At 43.3% G+C, this 24,126-nt stretch overlaps 1 protein-coding gene across 1 annotated transcript in view; it reads left to right on the plus strand.

The window, feature by feature from the left end:
* magi2a (membrane associated guanylate kinase, WW and PDZ domain containing 2a) overlaps positions 1-24,126 on the plus strand; it is a 186,847-nt gene that overhangs the window by 38,789 nt on the left and 123,932 nt on the right. The window contains exon 2 of the mRNA XM_070928611.1: positions 15,747-15,863. Within this exon, the coding sequence (XP_070784712.1) occupies positions 15,747-15,863 (117 nt within the window). The remainder of the gene's footprint in view (positions 1-15,746; positions 15,864-24,126) is intronic.

A 24,126-nucleotide genomic window follows, 5' to 3' on the forward strand; every position in this document is an offset into this window, starting at 1 on the left:
CTCTTTGAGGCTGCGCAGTGGAGCTTTGAGCTAAATACTAATATCAGTATGCTAACATGTTCACAGTGGCAATGCTTACATGCTGATGTTTAGCTGGTATAATGTTTACCATGTTCACCATCTTAGTTCAGCGTGTTAGCATGCTAACATCATCACGTCATCCACTAATCGCACACCTCGTCGTGTCGAAATGTTCTTGGGCAAGATGGTTAGGCAACCGCCTTGCATGGTAGCTAGCTGCCATCAGTGTGAGAATGAGCGGGAAATTTTAAAGTTGTTTGAATAAAAGCACCGTATAAATTTAATTAGCACTAAACACAAAGTGTCCTGATGGGAATGTCATTAGTTTTACAGTTATTCAATATAAACCAAAGTATTGGACAAAGTAGATGATGGATTCATCAGGTCAAAATTATCAAACAGAACAAGCAATTTGAAGATGTCACTATGAGTTCTGGGAACATCTTTTACAATAAAAAAAATCATCTTACAGTAATGAAAAACATGTTAGTTGCAGCCTTAAAAGCACTGTAAACTGTAAGCTATAATTTGTGCACAGGCTTCATGCATATAGTATGACAGGGCTTTGAGATATTTTAAAGCTGTTCATATCTGTAGTCTCCACACACCCACCCGTCAATGAATCATCCCAGGCGCTCTCTCTCTCTCTCTCTCTCGACCGTATGTCACTTCACTTCATTTGTTTGCTTTGTTTCAGGGGGTTGTGTAGCGCTGTCTGTCTGTCTGCTCACTCTAAGCGCTCGCTATTGCTTTGTTGTGTCTGCGACGAGTCATTTCACCGAGCAAGCCTCTTGCCAATAGTCATACCTAGCAGGAGTGATACAAGAACGCCGGCATCAATTAGGCAAAACACGACGAGAGCGTGGCAGCACATCAATATTTATTTCATCTGCATATAAATGAGATTGGGTTTTAGGGAGCCATTTGCTGATGAACCTCTCCCTCTCCAGAGTTCTCTGCCGACACCACTCTTGTTATGACAGTGAGGGGTGGGGGGTGAGACAGGGGGAGAGCTACAGGAAGAGGACTAGGAAAGCGCTGAGGTATAATAAGAAATTTCAAGGCTGGAGGTGTTTGTTCTAAATGAGGCGGCTCAATTTGTTATCTGTCAGCTTAGGATTCATTTCATTTGTAACAGAAAACTGACGCACCGCCCCATCCGTAAACATTTCTGAAGAAATGACTAATCCAGAGAGGTCAGAGGCCAATTCCTGGCAGCTCACTGGCCCAGACTCTGGAAGTAATATCACGGGGGTTTGACATTAATGCTGATGAACTGTGGAGCAGGAAGTCACGTCTGTGGAGGGCTCTGAGCTAGAGACTCAATCCCATGTCATGCTGTGTATTCCCACTTGGCCTCGGGGCGACTGGGGCCGGGGCCGCAGCCAGCATGGGGTGTCTCTGCAAGACTGCCTGAATTTATGTCCCTGCCAGAGACTGCAAGAGGAAAGAACGTTGTTTGTTCAGAGGGAGATGTCGGTAAACCAGTTGATGGAGCTGTCTGTGGTAGTTTGAGTCCTCTGCAGCCTTCAGCTACTTGAACTACGTGAACCAGCATGCAACAGTGATGGGACATGACAGGTGGAATTTCCTCTAGTGGTGCCTAGAAAAGAACAGCAAAACTGCACTTGTAGTACAAAAACAAACATGCTTATTCTTATATGCACAAGTTCCACAACTTAATATTATTTACATTATGTATTTAATTGTTGATTACAAGGATCCAGAGCTCAAAGTAATGTCTTGTTTTGTCTAACCAACAGTCCAAATCCCAAAGATATTCAATTTACAATGATATAAAACAGAGAAAAGCAGCAAATCTTCAAAAATTGAAGACTGGAACTAGCAAATGTTTAATGATAAATTTGATTAACTAAACAGTTCCCACACCTCCCAATTTTGGTCGGCATTGTCCACATTTTGAGACAGTTGGTTCATTGTCTGCTTAACATTTTCCTTTCGCAATCTTCCCCATGTCTTGCTGCACTATCAAAGCATTTATTATTTTGGGTCTCGACCCACAGTTTGGGCACCACTAGCTTATACTCTTCGAATGACATTGACAATATGGAAAACATCCAGGGCTCCAATTAAAGATGAGCTTTGAAAAGCAGCCCTACAGAGAGCTTTCCTCCTCTGCTCTTGAAGTCATGAAAGCCTTTACGTTGCATGCTGTTTGCCCAAAATGCCCTCTCCTGCTAGAACAAAATCGAGCACTTTAAGGAGCCCTACACACTAAATGGGCGGTATAGATCAGTGGTAGAAAAACACAGTGTTTCTCTTTTCATCACCTGCTCTGCTGTAGCCCTTCAAACTAAGGTCAATTTCCTGTGCCAACCCTTCAGTGGAGCTGAAATTGGCCTCAAGTTTATGGGATGAAAACTTCTCTTGCATTTTTGTTGCTTGTACATACACACATAGTGGTATCCAGTCTGTTGTCGTTACCTCTAGACGAATGCAAGGCGCTGACCGCTGCTGAGATTGTAATTAACCTCTTCTCAAACGCAGAAAAATCGATGAGATGCTTTGCACAGTCATTATTGGGGAAAATAGACCGTGCAACACTGGTCTGTTTAAATGTTGATTTTCTTTAGTCACTGTTGCTCTATTTGAGGGCTTTACAGGTAATCCTTTCACCGTAGAAGTCTCAGCTGATGAAGTGGTTGGTGTTTGTTTGCCTGTTTGTTTTTTTTGTCTCTTACGGATCCACAGCCAATCCCTTATATTCTTTACATGCCATTTAACATTTAGCAACTCATAAGACTTGTTTACAAAGGAATCCTAATGTCTGTACAAAAATAAGTATGTTTCCATTTACTTATTTGCTACATATTTTTAATTTGCGCTTTATGGAAATTTTAAAAAGTGAACAAACTGAAAAGGAAAAGTTTGTGCATCGATAAAACAGACAATCCAAAAAGGCTCATGATGATGGGTTTTTCCTGGAATCAACATCAAGGAAAAGAGGAAATGGAAGCAGGTCTTTCAATTTTATTTTCAACAGTGTCAACACAGCATCAGCATATTGCTGTTTCCATCTGCATTCCTCTGCTCCAACTTAGTCCCTAAAAAATAAAGGGCAGGTGACAAAAATATCAAATGGCATTAATGAAAATAACACAAATGTCAGGTGGGAGGAAGCAATGAAATGCCGTGACTTACTGAGATGCAGTAGTCCATCTGCTGGGTCAAGAGCAATTATGGAAGAGAGAAGCTCTGAGAAAAGCCATAAGGGGAAGTGATTGTTTGTTGGAGGAAACTTGAAGAAGAACATCCCAGCCTGAGAGAGAAGATACTCAGTGAGTGTGCTGTGACTGAGGGCATAGTTGGACCGTGGCTTCGAGTTATGGACCGCAGCTTTTTTAGCAGCCTTTTATGTGTGCCAGCACCAGTGCTTTGAATCCAGTGCAGACAGCCGTGGGCAGCCTGCGATGGGGATGTTTCCAGGGGGGTGACATGGGAGAATTTGAAATGGTTGACCGGTTGCACTGTTGTGGCTGTGCTGAAAAAGCTGACCTGGATGAGCCTGTAGTAGCTCTTCTCACACGAGTACATGCAGGCAAAAGCTATCCAGCGACAAATGTGAGTCTGATCGGAGTCTCAGACGGAACCAGAAGTCCCTAAAGTTAAACACAGTGGACTCTGCATTGACTAAATGTGCTACATTTAGAGTTTTATCCATTTTAGAGCTGAAATGCTGAGATGATCAACAGAACAACAATTAAAATTAACAACAATTCGCAATAATCATCAACAGTTTTTTAGTTTTTAAAGCAAAAAAACTTATAAAAAGTATTTGTAAATATTTCTATGTCTTCCAAGATAGTAAACTGAATATCTTTAGGTTTTGGACTGTCAAGCTATTTGAATATGTCAACTTGGGCAATTAACTCCACTTTGTTCACCTGTAGTTGGTAACTTTGGTGTCTGCTGTTTGGTGCTGGGCAGGTAGTGTATAGTAGGTTAATCTGAGTTTTTTTGTTGTTGCTGAAAACAGCCTCCTGCTGCATCTCAAAATAGCGTTGATGAGAGCGTTAAGAGTGAACCAAAACTGTAAATTTGTGGCTCGTGAAAACAAAACGATAAGCTGAAAGCTAAAAGCTAAAAAGTTCCACAGAGCTGAGGGGAACTGCAGAGTCGAGTGATTATTCTCTGTGGGGTCATCACTACGACTGACCCATTTCACATTACACATAATAATTTGACCCATTGTCCATATAAAATCAATGGATTGGCGCAGCTGTAAGTTTGTCTGTAGCTTCTGAAACTGTAAGTATGTCTACAACAAATCGTGAGCCAAGCAAAAACCAAAATTGCACACAGCTTCATTCCTATGCAAATGTGAAGCAGTTGATTTGCATGCTGCATCTTCAAACTATGCAGATGACCTTTTACTCAGGACTATGTCCCAGATACTGGGTGCTTAATAATGCACTGTGAGGCATTCAGGCTTTCTGAACACATTTCCCTCCCAAAACTTCCTCTGCACACCAAAATGACTGCTTGTTGAGTGGTCCCTGTACAACAGCGGAGAGCTTTAGACGGATTCATGTTGAAATCCTGTTGAGATCTGACCTGACAAGGGTCCCTCTTGGAGTTTGATTACCTCAGATGATCTACGCGCACTGCAGCTTCTAGTCTGCGCTGCACTTCAAATGTTCTTATCCAGAGGGTGCAGGTTTGTGTCGGCTGTTTCTGCGTGCACTGCTTATGTTTGTGTGTTTGTCTGTGCGCTCTCTGGGGCATCTCTGGTTTTCTTGCAATGTATTGGTTTATCCATAAAAGACGCTCTGCTGGGGGATGTTAACTCAGAAACAGTTCTCTGCTTTGCTCAGTAAGCTGTGATCTGGAGTCGGACTGCCAAATGCAATTGGGCGAAAAGGCCTTTGAAGTGTGCCGTGATTGGCTGTGTGCGGCGGCTATTTTGACAGCGCAGGTTGTGACGAGGAAGGCAGTTGTTGAAGCAACAGTAACTCTGTAGGTCACACTGGGCTAGCTTCCCATAAATCTCAGATGTAAACGTGTGTGTGCGTTTGAGTGTGAGTCAGTGCGAAAGAACTATTGAATCACTTAAAACCTGAGTGTGTGTGTGTGTGTGTGTGTGTGTGTGTGTGTGTGCAGAGAGAGAGACTTGATGGATTACTTTCAGCTCTTGTGAGTGAATGTGTGTTTGTGGTTGTTTGTGTGTGTGTGTGTGTGTGTGTGTGTGAAATCAGGCAGCCAACACCTCCCTGTGCATCTCCTGCAGTTTCCCCTCTTTAAAATTGAATTTCAAGCAAATATTTCATCGACATTTCCCCTCTGAGCCCCACATTGTCACAGTTCATTAAAACATAATTGAAAAGGAATATTCAACAGCTCACTTTGCACATGCACCACTTTAGCCCATTGCACTTGCTAAAGAAACATTTACATGGAATATAATCTCAGCTCTGTTTGCTCTCAGAAAGCTACATGAGCGGCTTACACGGCGGCCGTATAATTTACCATAATTCATCTCTGCCAGCACAAATAAACATAGCAGGGAATGTGAGATATGCAAAGCATGATTCAGCAGCAACATTTTTAATCTTTCTTCCATCAGCTTCTATTACCAGCGCTGCTGAGCTCAGCAGACCGGAGCGCTCCTGGGCTCTGATTGGGTTAGTTCAATTAAATTGGCCCCAGCAAGGTGTAATGAGAAGAGTGCTGTAACAGTGACGATGCGTAGGAGTAAGCCCGGTGGCAGCCATCATGGCTCGGCTATTAGCCAGCGACCCATTGATATAAACAAGCCCTGATTCCTGCAGTTGTGTTGGAGTCACCCTGACTCAGCCATCACTCAGTTCAACCAGACACCTGACATGAATGGTCAAGCTTCAGTGAGATGGTAATGTACTACGCCATAAACACTGTAGAGAAATAAAGTCTGCAAGGGTTTGGTAATTCACAATCATGTGTGGGGGGATATTGTGTGCAAGATTTCTCCTCCTCTTCCCTCTTCTGTTGGTCTGAAAGATGAATTGTTTTCATCTCAAAACAATTTGAAAAAGTCACAAGAAGCGCATTTTAATTACGTAAACCTCACATAAGTAAAGGATAATTCCAGTTTATTAAAACTGGGAGCTTATTTTGATTCCTATCAGTTATTAGAAAGAAACACCACACTGTGTTGTTTTTATGTTATTAAATTATCCCATAGGAAACTAACTAAGTGGACTTGGCTCTATCATGGGATATCACTGATTACTGGATGCAGGCCCTGCCTTTTAAATGAAAGCCCAATCAAGAAACTAAATATTGATCTTTACTGGTCCCTTCCCTTCCAGCTCTGTGCTTCTGTCTCAGGGGAGGAAGCTCTTGCTGACCATGTCATCTTCTCTTTGTCTAGTTTATTTTTATGTCCCTTGTTTGTCTGTCCCTTTGTTTCTTCTCAGCACTACTTCATTACTTCTCTAAGCTCCACGACTTCAGCACAGGGATCCTTTATTCATCAGGAGATATAGTAATTAATACAAATATTGGAAAATACTATAGATGCTCTGTAAACTCAGGTTGTTCTTGTTGAAGGAGTGTGACGTTTAACTTCTCTGTGTGACATACCCAGGTATACAAAATGTGTGAGATTTACTTCACTGGGTCGCTCAGTAGTAGTCTTCACTATGATAGAAGTAATATTGTTGTCAAGGCAACCAAATTGTTAAGCACTGAGTTTGCCTGCTTGGCCTTTTTACCGCTCTGTCCCCTGCATTCGCCTGAAAGCCTCAGTCTCTCAGAGGGGATGAATTTCTTTGTGTCTTCAAACTGTGAATCCGTCGCAGTGTTGCAGGCAAATTACAATGTTTCAATCTATGTTTTTGAGGCGGCGGTTTGACAGGAGATGTCAGCAGATGGATCCTCTCCCCGTTAAGCGATGGGGGTTTTCCTCCTGACTGAGCCACTGGCACACTGACATTAGCAAGTTGAGTCCACCGGTCGACCAAGGTGAGGCTATTTCACACTCTCTCGGACTTCAAAGCCGCCGTATGGGAGCAGCTTGGATGTGCTCGCTCTGTTGTCAATGTCTTCCTGCTTTTGACTCCTCACTGGGAGGTAGTCTGCATTTCCCTTTTGAAATCACTTTAACTTTATTGACTTTCTTATTCCCCTCAATGCCCTCTTCTTTAGCGTCCTATCAGCTCTTTTCCTTTGAGCCCTGTCACACCAGACATGTGCATCTTCTTTATCTACTGTCAAGATGGTTTGCAATTGGTAAATGGCTTAACTGTTAAAAATGGACTGTTAAAGCAGTGCACACATTTAGAAGATTTAAAGATTTACATACTTAGCATATTTCGCCAACACATTTTGCTGTTTTAAATGCTGCCGTGAGTGGACCTTTACTCTCCTTGCACCTACATCCCAGTCTACTGCGTCTCGTGCTGAGACAAGCGGCCGACCAGTGCCACTGGCTCTATCAGGCCAACAAAGCCCTTCCAGTTGCTCCTTAAAAGTGCTGACACTACAAATGAATAAATAAATAACCCCATTTGAGGGTTATTATGTTTCTTCTACAAATATAGAAACAAGGAGAAGGAGAGACGGGAGAAACATAGCCTGAAATAGGAGAATGTGAAAGGTGAAGGTGGAAGGGAAAAATAGCAGAAAGGACTAAAAGGGAGGAGAAAGATGAGACATAGTAATATGAATGTCATAGCACAGCCATTTTCAAACAGTGACTGGTTTTTGAGTTTAATTTGATGCATTATTGGCTGGCCACAGCAGTCGTTTTTTTTGAAAAGCTTAAGTAGACAAGGTGCAGATCCAGGAATGGAGAGCAGTTCCCAGGCAAACTGAAAGGCACTGAAAAGTCAACATACTGAATTTGTAACTAAAGACGTGTTAATTGCCCCATGCAATTTTTCACTCACATTTTATGATCTTCATTTCCTGGTTCGGGTGTTTCATCACAGAATGAAAAGGTCCAAATATGCAACACCGCTCTTTCCAGGGCACTATGTGCGATTGACAGGTCGTTTGGCTAATTTTCTCATTAGATTTAAGAGAAGCCTACTTGCCAACATCTGGTTGACTAATGCAGGAGAAACTTGGCAGCAGAGGGTCACCATAACATTTTCTAGAATCTTTATATGTTTTACTCTATGAATACCCATAAAGAATAGGAAAAAAATGCTTTCTAGATCAAGTTTCCTTGAAGCTCTGGTATCTGCAGGTCTGCTGCCCCGGGGGTTGTGACCCCTTACAATATGATGTACCTACTTCCAAAGTACATAAGTTAGTTATTAGCTTTTACATTAGAAAATGGCTGGAGGAGGCAGGATTCATGTTAGGTACAAACCTTTGATTCACTTTCATTTTCCCAAAATCTTGCCCCATGTGCTCTTTGTGGTCAGGCATAGCTTCTCTTTGAGGTGTAAAACAAGCCTTTCACAAGGGTGATATACCTGGAGACATAACCAAGTGCTGAGGTACTTTGCAGCAGCCGGTGGCTTTTAGGTAAAACTGCCAGTCAAGCTGGTGTAGGCAGCCACACTTAGCTCTGTGCTTGTACAGGGGTAGGATTCAGAGGTTTAGAAGTTAAATAAATATACCTTGGTACAGGCACAGAGAATGGTGTTACCTGTTTGATGTTGCAGTTGATTTATGACAGCACGACCAGTTGTCCGCCTTGGAGGCCAACGATGGGTCAAGACATGATTGAACATTAGTATACGGCTTCTGTGGGAACCCTCACCCAACCTTTGGCACATATCACAGCGCTGATTGATGAATACCATGCTGTGTGGACTGATGTTCTTCAGGCATCCACCCTTGAGCAATGAACACTATATTGAGCTTTTATATACTATACCTGCTACCTGTGTACGATCACTTCACACACAACAGGAACAACAATTTCCAGGTTTTCAGGTGACCAAAATAGCTTTAAAGTGCTGCATACATGCATTTGGTCACAAATACAAGTTGTGTAATTGCAACATTTCTCAGGAGAATTATGTCAAATGGCAATAAAGATAACCACAGATCTATCCAGGAGGGACGCTTATAATCTAAAATGTGACCAGTAACAGCAGATTTGTACTGTTTTAGCTCTACAGGATATGAATATTAAGATATGTATGCTGTTTCAACCATTTTGGCAAAACCTTTGTGTATAGTATATTTTTCTAATGAAAGAAATCCATCAAAAATGATGGAATATGGATTTGAGACAGTTTCACTGTACCCATGCGTAGCTGGTATTAAATTTTGTATCTGAATATCTCACTAGAGTAAAGAATAACACTGAAGTGCCAGGTATAATCGCTCACATAATAAATCGACCACTACATGCAGACTCCAGCTGTGCGGATTCACTCATTAATGCTACAGTAGGTGGTCAGTGTTCGTCAGTGTTCATCCGGTTCTGTGTTTGCATGCAAATCACAGCTGGTGCTTACCAAATAGCTAACATGCATGCAAATTAGTCTGCTCAGTGGAGGTAGAGCACCTTGTGTAATCACGTGCTTTTATGCAAAACCAGGTTCAGAGGAAGTTCAGGCAACATTTTTGTTCACCAGTGTTATTCCAGCAAAACAAATACAGATGTGAGGATGCAAAAACCTACATTCAACTGATGACTGCGCCCTTATAGTCCTATCCACATGCATATCCACCTGTACATACAGTATTTTGGACAAAAATGACACCAGACACTACAGAAAACAGGATTTCATGCAAATACAGAAAAAAGGTGTGATGGGATTGGTTCCTGTCCAAAAAGCAAATCTGGACACAGATCACAGTTTGATGAGTATAAATGGAGCCATGTGTGTTTGAATGCAAGGTAGGCTCAGAAATGCGAGGTACCAGTCTGCTCTCTCATGCTGTTCCCCATCAATCCACGGCTCAGCGTGGCCACTGGAAGGCACGGCGGCACGTGACGGACATATTCCATTTCCTGCTCCAGCAGCACTATCAGTGTCCCAGTCCCAGGATAAAATGGACCAGGCTCACACACAAGCAGGCAGCTGGTGGGCTGAGTGGATTTCCATGGCAATGGGTGAGCTGGGGATGGTCAGCATGAAGCAACAAAAGGAAGGTACGCTACGTGATCACCTGTGGGCTTTGGAGAGCTGGAGAGACTGCACAGGCCTGTAATTTCAGGAAATAAGCGCAATTTTTTAGAAGGCAAATAATGTGCTTTTTTTTCTGTGTAAAGATGTCACCGCACAAATAGAAACAGGTAGTTTAGTCCAAGGATATTGTGAGCAGGTGTTTTCTTTGAACGCTAATGACCGGGGTTTGATTCCAAAATACAGAGATTACGCAACAAGTCCTTCAAAATTAAATGACAAAATACGTTGTTTGTCCATTTTCTCTAGAACGACACCACCTGCGTTCTGATCTGATCATCTGTGCCTCCCAAAACTGTTAGAAATCACTGTTGGAAGATTTCATCTCTTTTATGATCTACAAATGTAACAACAACAACAACAACGTTTATAGTTTGATTAGGTTCAGGCACAAATACAGCTTGGTTAGGTTTACCCAAACGTCATGGTTTGGGTTAAAATTACTACCTTGCTAAAGATAGGGGACCTTTGACGTCATGGTTACAGTAATGATCGCTTGGTTAAGGTTAGGAAACGATCGTGGTCATGGTTAGAAGAGACAAAACTTAACTGATGCTTCCCAATGCGGACAGTGTGGCTCTATAACTACTACACTACTAAGTTTAGTGAATATTTCTTCAACTGTTAGCTAACATTTTTATGTGATGATGAGCAAAAGTATAGTCAAGTGTCAATACATGCTATTACATACAATTGTGGCATAGGAACAAAATATTTTTCCCAACATTGAATTTCAGTTTGTGTGTGTGTGTGTGTGTGTGTGTGTGTGTGTGTGCGCATGTAAACCCATCTGAAAGCCAGTTGGTGTTTATGGATTCCAGCACTTTCACCACAGAGTTGGCATTATACATGTTCATTGAAGACTAATCAACAGAGCGCAGTGTGTGTCTGGTGAAACTGGCAAGGTTTTAAGCCCATCCTGATCTTTTAATTAGTCTGATTATCCAAACAGCTGTCTGCTGGCGCTCTCTCTGACTTTAATACACACACACACACACACACACACACACACACACACACACACACACATGCATACGCTCAGCGTGATAATGCTACATATGTGACTGCCGACGGGTGCCCTCAGAGCGGGGTGTGATAAATATTGTCAGTGTGGCTCTGATGACGCCGCTGAAAGCTCTGTCTGACTGTCAGCGCACCCTCCATGCTGGATTTGTCCTGATAGAGTAGAAAGTTTTCAGACTTCTGTAGGAGACTTTGAAGACTTGGCTGTCACAATGCTGCTGAAGTCTTTGTTAAATACTTTGAGTGTGTGTTTTCTGTATTTATGTCCATCATGATGACCTTGTTTGAGTCCATTTTCAACACAGAACTCCTTCTGAGCTTTCGGTGCCTGCACAAACTGTTGATACAATCAAATCTAAATTTCTGTCAAGTGAATATGAAGAACGTAGCCCACGCGTTTAGAACTGCCATCTCTTTAAGGTTGAGTGCTACTCTAGCTCAGCCTCACCTGGGTGAAGTTGCAGCGGCAGTCAGCGCTTCTCTGCGAGCTCCACTAGTTTTTGCCGGGGTATGAAGCAGTTAGCTGTTATAGCACCTCCATCCCCCGGAGGAACCAGCTGCTCTCTTGTTTTTTGACTCACCACAGGCTGTTCTTTCTCTTACCCGGCCTCCCGGGGGATTTACATGACACCTGCTGAGCTTAAATGGTGGATTCTCTTCTTCGGCAGAGCAACAACGATTTCCATTCACCCATCTGTTTAGGAAACAGTTATCATGGCTGCGTGTGGCTCTAAACTTGCTAGAAATGCTTCCTAAACTGCGAGGATGAGCCCTTTCCTCTTGTATCATTATCTCTTGTGTGCACGCCACCGTTTCTGTAACCTTTCCTCAAGGTCAATGTGGAAATAATAACCGAATAATGAGAATAAATGCATGTTGATGTTGTTTTCATGTTCCACTGATTGACTCATGCACCAGCAAGTGGATTTTGCTGAGGTACCATCAGTCCAAAGCCTCTACGGCCTCCCTTTTTCTTCTCCAGCTCCATCCTCTCCCCCCTCCGTGCTCCCTCTGTCATACACATTTCCCCGTCGGCAGTGTCACATATCAGTCGTGTCATGATAGCGGCGCTGTCAGAGCTGCAAGAACTGATGAGGAACAACCTCAAGAGAGAAACGAGATAGAGCATCACATCTGTTTTAAATGACCTCCTTCACCCTCACACACCTCACTGACTCCAGACCAGCCGAGCCGCTGCAAGAGTTAGACTCTCTTGCAGTGCTTTATGCGCACACACACACACACACACACACACACACACACAGAATCTATTTTTGGATACATGGCCAAATATTGGGCCATATTGAGGAGAGCTGCAGTCACCAGTGTGTGTTCCAACTGCTGCTCAGTGGCAGTGAAGGGAGCCTCGTTCTGACTTATTACTTCAGCTCCTCTGATGGCCACATGTAGTCAGTACTGAAAATATTAGTCGATCAACAGATAATGAACAACAGTATTGATAATCCAGTGGTCATCCAACGATAAGCTAGTGCAGGAGGGTGCGTGTGATGGGGAGGAAAAAGATTTGGGAACACCTAGCTAAACAAAGAGCGCTCCGATGCTAGCAAGATGAAGGTTCAGGTTCCTGAGATTTATCAAGGCAGTAAAATGACGTGAAGTGTAAGATGGACAGATTTTTGACAGGGAAGAGAAGACAAACCAGTGGTGATGCCAAAATATGATATATGTGGATATAAATCCAAAATATGAAGAAGACGTTTGTCAATATAGGAGGAAAGTCTTGTGTCTTTTGTGTCTAAAAACTCTTGACAGTTTGGGAAAAGTTGAAACTTGCATGAAACGAGATGCATTTCATGTTCTTGATAATGGTAATCATTTATCAAACAAAAATGCTAAACATTTGCTCGTTCCAGCTTCTCGAGCATGAGAATGTGCTGCTTTCCTCTGTATCATTGTATATCTTGAATATCTTTGTTTTTTTTCCAGTTGCTAGACATATCAAGCAACTGGAAGATGCCGCATAGGGCTCTGGGAAAATTGTGATGGCCATTGTCTGACATTTGAAAAAACAGACATCTCAAAGGACACATCTTATTTATATCTAGATTTCAAAAGCCTGCACTATGTTTTTTCTGTTTTTTATTGCTCTGAAACCTGATGTAACACCCATAAAATCTGACATTGTTCGGTTCCATTTCGATGTCGTAGCCTTTAAAGTCAAGCTGTGTTTGTGGGCTTGCAAATGTGTATACAAGCACGTAAATATATGTCATCACTGAAGGCAAAGGAGAAGAGAAGGCAATAAATGGAAAGATTGCTTGACTAGAATGGGCAAAATTGTGCGATACAGAAGAGAGTCACCAGAAACCACTCGTGTTGGTTGCTAAACGCAGAGTAAACAGACAACAACCTAATTAGTAGGAATTCTGTTCTGCGGGAGTAAGACAGCTCTGTGTCTGGCTGAAACATCATGTTTAGTTTCACCATGTGGTTGTTGATGGAAGGAGAAGGTCACATCCAGGCCATGTGGATGCGATAAGCCGACAGAGGGGAGGGGGCTTGTGATGTGGCAGGGGGTGGCTTTTAATCTGAAAGAGGCATATGAAACAGATGTAGTGCCCTGTGCTGCAGATGGGGGGCATTGTAGGACCTGAGAATCTGGAGGGATCCAATAGAGAAAAAAAAGGGATCTCAGTGCGATCGGTGCCCACCGCCAGAGCAGCGCTTCAACGGTCGCTCTCCCTCACTGGCAGCAACACACTCTCCTGCACACACACTTTCCCTTCTCTTTCCCGCTCTCTCTCTCTCTCTCTCTCTCTCTCTCTCTCTCTCTCCCTCTCTCTTCGCCTCGGTGTCTCTCAGTCACTCATTCTTCCACCGCTCTCCTGTTTCATCTCTCCACCGTGGAGTGCAGAGAGAGGTGATTCGGCTGCCGGGGCTTGCTGGCTGGCAGTGGCCAGATTTGGGCAAACAGAGACAGAGTTGGGGACCTGAGGGACGGGACAGTGCGGGAGGGGGACTCCAGCAGGACAGATCCAGAGCAAGATTTCCTCCAGCGGAGATTATTTGCATCACAAATACCTGTGGAAAAGAGGACTCTGACACTATACCGGCTGCACAACCGCTGTCCGCACAAGAGGTGCCATTTAGTGTGTTAATATGTGTGTGTGTGCTCACCTTTTCAGTATGCAGATTCATTGGCTCGGCTTCTTTTCTCATGCAAATGTAAAAACTGGCTGGTTGCGCTGCTGCTCGTCTTTGACAGAGACACAGACGGAGCCGGTCTCTGTAATTCAGGTTTGCATGATTGTAATGCAGCGCTCTGTGAATTAGTTCAGCTCTGACGGATTAGTGCATGTCGGTGTGTGTGTGTGTGTGTGTGTGCATGTTTTGTGAACACACAACTGAAGAACCAGAATGTGCTAAATAATAGATCTCAGCCAATATGACAGAAAACTTCCAAACTAGGTTATTCTTGAATTAATGTGCTGCTCATTATATTTCCAACTATTTCATCCACCTTCTGTCTGAGCGCTCTTGTAGTCGGCTGCATGCGTGTTAATGTTCGGATGCATCTGTCTACACGTGTGTGTGTTGCTGGCATGTGTGGTCTCTGGCATATCATGCTTGGATGTCACTGCCTCGGGATCACAGAGGAAAAAAGAGGGGGGGGGGGGGGGGGCTAAATGCTATGTGGCACCGTGCCAAGTTGCTGCTTTAAAGAGGATGTTGAAGGTTAGACGAATGTCTTTTCAGCCGTCTGTCTCTCCGCTGCTTTACTTCTATGCAGAGGAGTAACAAGAATGACATGTTGGTTAAAGCGGCACCATGAGGACACCCCCCCACCCCCCTCTCATCCGTCCTGTCCTGCCTCCATTTGAAATGTGATTGTGAGTGTGTGAGTAGATAGATGGAGTATATGTTGGGGAAGGAGGGGCATTGGATGCTTGTTTTAGCTTGCTCCCCCTTTCTACTCCCCCATGGGATTTGCCCCTGCCCTCCATCTCTCTTATCGCCTGCCTCCATCTCTCCCTCCATCACTTTTTTTTTTTTTTATCTTCCGTCCTGCTGAGCCAGCGAGATTTACTGTTTTAAAGTGGGAGTCCATTCACAGAACTGGGACTGCTGGTGAGGCAGGGAGGAAGGCGAGGAAGAGGAGGAGGAGGAGGAGGAGGGGACTCAGGTGAGGGTGAGGGAGAGGGGAATGGAAGTAAAAACAGCCCCCGGGGGAGTCCACGGGTGATTTATATGTACACATTTCTCCACACGTGTTTGGCCACCGCTCCAATTAACACCTCCACCAATCCGTGGCTGAGCTTGACAGATGCTGAATCCTAGAGAGGGCACAGTGTGTTCATTAGTGTTGGCTGTGTTTGTTTGTAGGGATTTAGCAAATTCAAATTGTTTACTTGTGGTTTTCAGTGATTTCTGGGTCATTTGTCGCTGCAGTGTTTTGAGCTTCCTCTGCTGGCTCTTGAAGTTTGGAAGTCGCACAGAGACCGAGGCCTGAGTGGGCTCTTTTTTCCTCCAGCAATTTCTTTAGTTCTCCAGGATTTTTTTATTTTACAGCCTTTCATGTCAGAGTGATTGATTTGATGCAGGAGGTCTGATTCTGATTACTCATTCCTGTCCCTTGTGTTCCTCCAGGGGGCGTGATAGACAAGGACCTGCGCCACTACCTCAACCTGCGCTTCCAGAAAGGCTCGGTGGACCACGAGCTGCAGCAGATCATCCGGGACAACCTCTACCTCCGCACCGTCCCCTGTGAGTTACCTTGTCCTCACCCTACCTCCCTTCACACCCTCGTCACCTCCACTCACCTCCTTGAGTGAAACATTTCCCTCTAGCTAAGGCTGGATTACCAATCAAGCAGAGTGGGCAACTGCAATGGGGCCCCAGACCTCCAGGGATCCTACATTTCCCATAATGCAACTCAACAGCTTCTTTCATTACACCCTTCCTGTCTCTTAAATGCTCATTTTTTTCAAACCCCACACCTCCAGCTTGTAACACAGGCTTTGTGTTATAAATTTGAAGTCTCAAGCCAAACCCAAGGTAACCGCGATGGCATCTCTATGACATCATCAGGGTTATTATTTCAAATACACTGAACTTTATGTGTAAAATCAGTGCCCCTTTAAAAATATGCAACATGCAAACAATAAGACCTTTAAGGTGGGTCTTGCTTTATTTCATTATCTTGAGGCTCTTGAGGGTCCTGTGTCAAATTGTTTCACACCGTTTATCAATACATCTTATCACTTGTTCATCCTATTGGACGAGAAGTCCTACAAATGCTCAGAATGATGGGAAATTTAAACTTCAGCAACTGTGCAGACTCAATCTGCTGATGGGCAAAGTTTGAACAAGCAACTAAGCGGACATTGAGTTTAGATTGTTTTGTAGGTTTCAAAGCTCAAGAATGAAATGTCAAACTCAACGTATCACAACACTTTTTGTACCAAATTACCTGTTAGTACTCGAGCAGCGGAGCACTGGTTGGTTTCTTGAGCTCCAGGTGAAATAACTAAGCTAACTAAGCTGCTATACACAAGCACAGAAACTGGGAGGCATGGGGGTCAGTAGATTCTAAATACATTTAAAAGCACAGTATGCACTGAATAACTCAAATATTCCAGCTGAGAAGAGTGTGTGATGAGATACTTTCTTTCCCTCGCTGCCGTTGGCTTCAGTCCCAAAACTCCCAACTATTAGTTGTTGTTGGTTTAGCTGGAATCAGTTGGAAGTTTGATTTTTTCAAATCAAGTGTTGACTGCAGCCCCCTGTCTCTAATCAGCCGCATTAACTGCATCACAAGAGCGCACCGTTGAGCAGCTGAGCATCATGTAGACCATCAAAGATAAGATTTGGAGGGCTTTAAGATATTGATACTTGGTGTTTTTAGTTCAGGACATTTCAAACTCAATGTTTATCTGGGTCTTCTGTGCTGGATGTGTGTGTGTGGTCTTTACCAGGATTATTAAGCCACCAGTGCTTATGTGAGTTTAGACTTCCTGATGTTTAATCCATATTCTTCTGATTCCTATTTGCCATTTATTTGTTGAACATATGCTCATTGCCATCAGTCAATAGACTGTGATATTAAAGGGTGTTTGTTTGTGTGTGTACGAGCTCTTATCTGTGTATAGTGTGTGTGTGTTAGCGCTGCATTAGCCTTGCCGTGCCATTAGGCCCAGCTGTCTGGTGGCTAACTCTCCCCTGAATCCTTAATGGAGGTGCATTCTTCAAGGCCAGAAGTAGGCAGATTTCACTGGAGCCGCTTTTCCGTCTCCCTCTCTGAGCAGAATACAACAGGAGAAGCAAAAATAAAAAGAGCTATTTGTTTGCAACGGAAGCGTCATTTTCTCTGATAACCACTCACAGAGCCGCTGCCGGTGAGGCACTGGAGATAGAGAAAGAGGTGAACAGCAAAGAGGGAGAACAAATGGGAGAACAAATAGAGGGAAGGAGACACAAAAGGAATTGTGTGTGTGTGTGTGTGGGGGTGATGATGGGACACAGGGTATGATAACCACATAAGTAAATGGACTGCAGATAAACTATTGCAGAGAGAGAGAGAGTAAGGGGAGGTTAATTTGTGCATTAATGAAGCTTCAACAATGGGTCTCAGTGCTGCTGAGAGGAAGAGGCCTAGCCATGACTGAGCTGGGCTTTTTATATCTGAACTGATGGAGGGATGGATGTTAGGTAAACATACATTTGTAGAAATGGTACAATTTTCCTTAATTTTCTGTTGTTTGTACCTGTGGTTTGGTTCATTTTAAGGTTGTTTTTTTCCAACCCCTTTTTTTTTTTTACACCTTACTCCTTACTCTTCTTCTTTGAATACATGGTGTTCTTGTTGGTTTATGTGACTGTAACTGTGCTACAATTTTGACTGGGACTCTCCCAAAAAGGAGAGGTGGATCCCAACAGACCATCCTGGTCAGATAAAAGATCAAATGCAAAAAATACAGTAGGAGCAGCCTCCAGTACGGTGACAAACTGATGGTTTGATGGACAGATGGAAAGATAGGTATACCGCTCATAACAAGGTTATGGACACTTACTCCCAAATAATCTGAGGAATAGACTAGAGAGGTCCTGTAGCAGTTGAAGCCTTGTAATCCATTTCTATGAACCTGGTTCTGGACCACTGAATTACCACCAACCTTTTGAATTTTTCTGTGATTCAGTCAGATCACCAAGCTTTGTAAGTAGATTCAAGAATGGGGACTTTATCATGCTGTGGCAAAAGCCTGGATCCATTCCAAACAAAAAGTGTGGATGAGGTTAATGACACAACTTGAACATGTTCAGTAAACTGTTCTGAGCAGCTGCAGCTTCTGTTTCGACTGAAAAGGACGACGACAGGACAGATACACCTGTCACTCCTGATGATGAGGGCAAAATAACTAAGTGAGAAAGATATTTAATGTGATCATCAAGCTACCTTTCTATCGCAAGAACGTTTACAGGGACCCCAGGAATCTTTTTACGGACTCAAGAATGCAACAAGAAACGTGCAAAATAGACTTCAACTTCCTGATTTAGTACCTGAGTTTTGAAAGGTCAGTTAACTCCGATCGGATGTAATTATCCAGCTAATGTATCCAGATATAGATCACATGTTAATCAGGTATAAATTGGACCTTTGGTGTAAAAGGACCACATGACGTGGAGACTTAGGAAGATGACTTTTTCACCAGGTAGGAGAAAAAGAAGAACAGACAGACGCATGGATGCCTGGTGAGATCTATGATATGTGATAAATCGAAGTGAGGCTAATGGGCGACAGAGAAAAGAGAACTGTAAGCGATGGATCTGAAGTAGTTCATCACAGCAATTTAAACATAACCCTTGAGTGGTAAAAAAGAGACATGTTTCAGGGGTGGGGGGTGGAGGCTGACGGGGCAGACAGTAGAGAGAGTTACTGCCACCCATACCAATCGTGGATCTTGGACGGAGTCGGCCGGGGCAGCTATGGCTATGCCAGCTCTTAGACAAATTGCCTGGTTGAAATCCAAGGTCAGAGCGTTAATAGCCTGAGCCCATGTGAAATCAGGCCTATCGTCTGGTAATCCACATAGATTTGATGGGGGAGATAGAGAGCGGAGAGTGTAGACTAGTCGTGACTCCTAAGTGGGCTACGCTCATCGAGAATGCTTGAATTATTTAGGTCAGATAGAACTAGAAAACACGGCAATTAAATATATAGATTTTTATAATCTGACTTTCACACAGTTTCAGACACACACTCATTATAGGCTGTGTGTGTACTTTTCATTTGAAGTCTCGAGAGCCGAGCAGAAAAATATTTGAAAACAGTTTTAAATATTTGAACTCATTTCCGAGCGTTTGACTTATGTATTTAGTGCAAACTCAGACATTTAGAGGAAATAACTTGAAGCTCGGGCACATGAACTAAAAGATAAAAAAACACATGTGTCTCATGTTTTGCCCCAAATACTAAATCACATATAAATAAGAGGAGTGCGTCTATTGCAGGGAAATGAATATGTGGTGAACATAAGGAGGTCATCAGGATTATGAGACTCATTGCTGCACTGGGGCTTTCATGTATTCATCATATTTGTTTCTATCTTGCTTTTGGTTGCCTTCTTCTTCTACTTGAATTCCTTCGTTTCTTCCTTCACACAAGCACACACACGCTGGTTCATATTGTTCAGATTGCTGCCTTTTAGCTCTCTGGACACCGTAAAGCACTTAGTGAAGAGCGAGCATGGCGACTATCTTTGACTGTCTGTGGATGATGATTAAGAGGTCAGCTGCAGGTAAAGAGGTGAAGAGTTTCTCACTTCCCCTTTCAGTCATTATTTGCTGCCTTTATTCAGGTGTGAAATGTATGGATTATGTAGTGCCCTCAAAAATTCCTACAATGGAACAAAAAAGCAGTGTCCATAGCATGTGTAAAGGCTTGAAATGTGATCATTTTACAGTAATTATCCAATATAAAGCAGAGATTAAAAGAAAGTCTAAAAAAATGAACATAATTTTATACAGCAGACATTTCTTTCTGCTTTGCTTTCCTGCTAATAATCTCTTGACCCTTGCAACCCCTTGTTGGGGGTCCCCGTCCCCCAGGTTGAGACCCACTGAACTAAACGACTGAGCTTTTACTATGTAGGGGAAGTGAATGAGTCAACGAGGAAGCAATTTCAGACACAACCCACGACTATGACTAATGGCATTGACTGTGTGAAAAAACAAAAAAACACTGACTACTAGAAGTGAGTGATATGGATAAAATCTAACATAATGTTGCATGCACTGTAGTTTTCATTTATAATGTCAATATAGTAATATAGTACATCTTCTGAAAGCTCTCTTGAGAAATGTTTAAATTGAGTCAAAGACAGATCAAAGTGTCCACAGTGGTCTAATGCAGCCTGAGGGAGGACAGCTACCTCTGAACATGAACCTGAACCGTACGGCAACATCTCTGACGGTTGACAAAGTTTTGCCTTTTAAGGGTAGATGTCGCCCAATCATAATGGCCACCATTAACCCCACACCATGATGCTTTTGGGAATGCTGGAGCCGAAGTGGTTTGATAACAGAAGAGGGACCCTTAAACAGAACATCCCAGTAAACATCAGCTAATGGAGACTAAAGGTTTATGAAGGGTGTGATTAGATGTTCCCACATCTGTCTTTAAAGTGTGTGAGTGCGTGTCTCTGTTGCATTGCGGTCCTTACATTTATGCATGTGTGTGTTAGTGTGCGTTAGCCTTTACATGCATGCACAAACAACATATGCCTTAATGGCAGGAAGTAGTGGTTGAGATTGTGAGTTAATGGGGATTTTGATGCCCTCAGGAGCATTGAGTTTGTGTTAATGCAACTGTGTGCAACACTGATGGTGTTTACAAATGAGAGAGAGACAGAGAGAGGCTGCAAGTCCATCTGTCTACACATAGTTGTTGGTTTGTTCATCCTGGAGTGTTAAAATATGAAATATGAATCTCTGTCTGTCTCCCACCTTCTATCCTGCCCATTCATTTTTATTTTGCTAACCTGTGGGAGCACAGGTATCTGTGACTGGCCCTTATCTCTTTCCTTAGTTTGTCACATGTCTGCATTTCTGTTTAATAGCCTGATGTCTGATGGATGACAGTAATAATGAGGATAATAAAAAGACTAACAGTTCCCCAGTGGCCATTCATTCATTATTTAGCATCTCTGTGAGAAACCTAATAAACGGCAGAAGTGTGAGCCCCACTGAGGAGCCCAGACAGAGGGGGGCCTCTCTGCGGAGCTCTGAGCTGGGGCCCAGCACGGAGATGAATGAGGAGCAGATTGGGGCACTTAAGATAGAGGTGGACTTGAGGTGATGCTGTAGGTTGTTGTTTTTTTGTGTTGTCGAACAAGAAACGGGAGCACCTGGTGTTTGTTTTGCTTGTGTATTAATTTGTCTCTTCACATTTCTCCTTCTGAAAAAGGTTAGGCAGATCAGACAAATACATTTAGTCAAAAGCTCACTTTCTCTCATCCCTCCATTTACTCTCTGTTCTCTTTCCTTTTTTCCCTCCTTACTTACCCATTGACTCATTTGAGGCAGGGTTTCCATGGCAACTGTTTCCACTCCCCGTGTGCGTCAAAGGCGCGACTCCTCTTAAACTCTCATCCCGCGTTCTTTTTCTTCCCTTACGTGCCCCTCCTCGTCGATACCCCCTCTTTCCCGTCTGTCTGCTTCTTCCCGCCTTCTGCAAAAGTCTCCTAGAAAAGTGCACTGCTTGTTGGAAATGAGATTTGAACCCACATCTCCTCATAAAACTCATAAAATCAAGCTTAACATGAAATATGATCCCAGACTTTTTTCAGATAGGTGTTACTTTGACAAGCAATATCCTGTCTGCCATCACTCATCCCGGATTTGTGCAAGGAGGTGGGCACTGAGAGAGGGGTGAGTGTGTGTGTGGGCTGGAGGTGAGGGAGGCTTTGACTGACAAGGCGGGACACAGATGCGGATGGGCCGGGTGGTGATCGTGACACGATGCTGGATGCTCGTCGACAGATGCAGCCTACAGACGTGACCAGGGAGAGGTGTGAAATTTGCTCCCTAATTGGCCTTCATCACACAAAGACCCCCTCCCTCCAGAGGGAGGCTGTCCTCTACCCTTGTCTGTCCAGTAATGGTGTAGACAAATAGACAAATCCATCAGGTGGCCATCACCTCACCATGATGCTGACGTGGGAGCTTCCTGCTCCGTCTTGGATATAATGATCTGACATCTTCGGGGGAATGAGACAGATAGAGGAAGAACTGTGAAACCTTGATCCTTCTCAAGAGAGTTCTGCCAGTTAGGATTTGACACAAACCTTTAGTAATGTAATATTTTATTTACAAACCTTTTTTTATTTAAAAGCATTTGCGACACCTGTACCCACACGGAGCCACTCTCCACACTTTAGGCGCACCAGATCATTAAGTTTGTAGCTTATTTCATCTTTTTCAATAAGAGCTAAGGCGTTGGCGGGATCCTAATGGAGCTCAGTTTGCCCGCACCTCCTCGCTCCCATGACATGTGACAGCCCGTTGGCTTTTCCAGGAATACATCTGTGAGGTGATAGTGATAGAAAATGACAGCTCCTTTAAGTTGGAAACTAGAGATAATCAAAACTGCTGGAGAAGAGAGTAAAAAATGGACCTCGACTCGCTTAATTGTGTCCACGAGGAGTAGTCTAAGTATGTCTTATTCACATGGTGCTGTCACAGCAGAGCCCTGGGCGCAAAGAGGCAAAATTCAGCTCAGGTCAATCAGAGGTGGGGCACTTCTTTGGGACATGCAGCATGTCCTACAATTCACACATTGAGCAGTGGGTGATTGATAAAAGAAGGTGTTATTTAGTAGTTTTTACTGTGATAATTCAACCTAAACTCTTGATCCTCTCACCTGAGCTGCACATTTTCTAACAACTCATATTTAGAAAGAACAATACGTCATTACAATAAATGTGCCATAGGACTTATCTTCTGTGGGGCGGCTGCAGTTATTGTCTCTATCCTTTTCAGCCTCGGTCGAAAAAACTCATTGAACCAGCAGGTAGAGAAATCCCTTTCATTAAGTGTTCCTACACTGTTGTGTTTTTAACCCACCGCTACCACTACAAGACTAAAAATCCTGAAGTCCCCTGTGTTTTTCCAAACTGTACTTGTATTGCTATCTTTCCTCTAAACGCTGGGTATCCATTTTGTCAGGACAGCGCAGAGAGGTGCACTGCACAAACCATAGTTCACCACCGAGCTGAGGATGTGCCGGGCCTTATCTCTGGGAAGGTAAATGGAACTGCAAACCTTGGGCCATCATTTTAAACTCAGCCTTAACTTCACAAAAGAGTTTTCTCCCTTTTTAAACAATGACACAGCCGCGATAAGAATTTAGGGTGTTTATCAAGAACAGCTTGCGAGTCCTGGTACATTGTGAGCGATGATTTGAGAAAATATGAAATGCGGATAGGCTTTTGAGTCTCACTTGTGTTGCACTTAAGTGGAGGTGAGACGTGTTTTTAGTCCCCCTTTGTTACTGTTGCTATGCCTGTCAAGCTTTCAATCTAGGATAGCACATATGCAGTCAATTAGCTAGCTAATGAAGCTAACGTTTGCCCCAGGAGCTGGTTGAAAGTGTCGCCTCCAGCTGACATTTTTATGCTTCCAGCTGAAACGTTTTGAAACGAGAACCCTGTAAAAGGTCTTAAACATGCACTTGATGACTTACATTATTATTCTGTGCTAAAAGACTGAGGCTGAAGCTGCATGTCCCAGGCAAAAAGCTATCATCCTCGCCAGTTGATGATCTATGTAGAAGACATGTAATGCTAAATAAAGAAACAGCATTGCTCTTGCAGTGTAGCGCTAGTTAGTATTATGAGTGTTGTACTTTTCTAGGTTCTGAGAAAGTTTTATAAAAATAAAGCCGTCATGATTTAAAAGCCCATAGACTAATAGTTGACCTTGTGGTGGTGTCCTGTCAGTCACTTTCCTTCCCTGTATGACTGGTGGTTCA

Source organism: Enoplosus armatus, chromosome 22 (genome assembly GCF_043641665.1).
Source record: "Enoplosus armatus isolate fEnoArm2 chromosome 22, fEnoArm2.hap1, whole genome shotgun sequence".
Lineage (NCBI taxonomy): Eukaryota > Metazoa > Chordata > Actinopteri > Centrarchiformes > Enoplosidae > Enoplosus > Enoplosus armatus.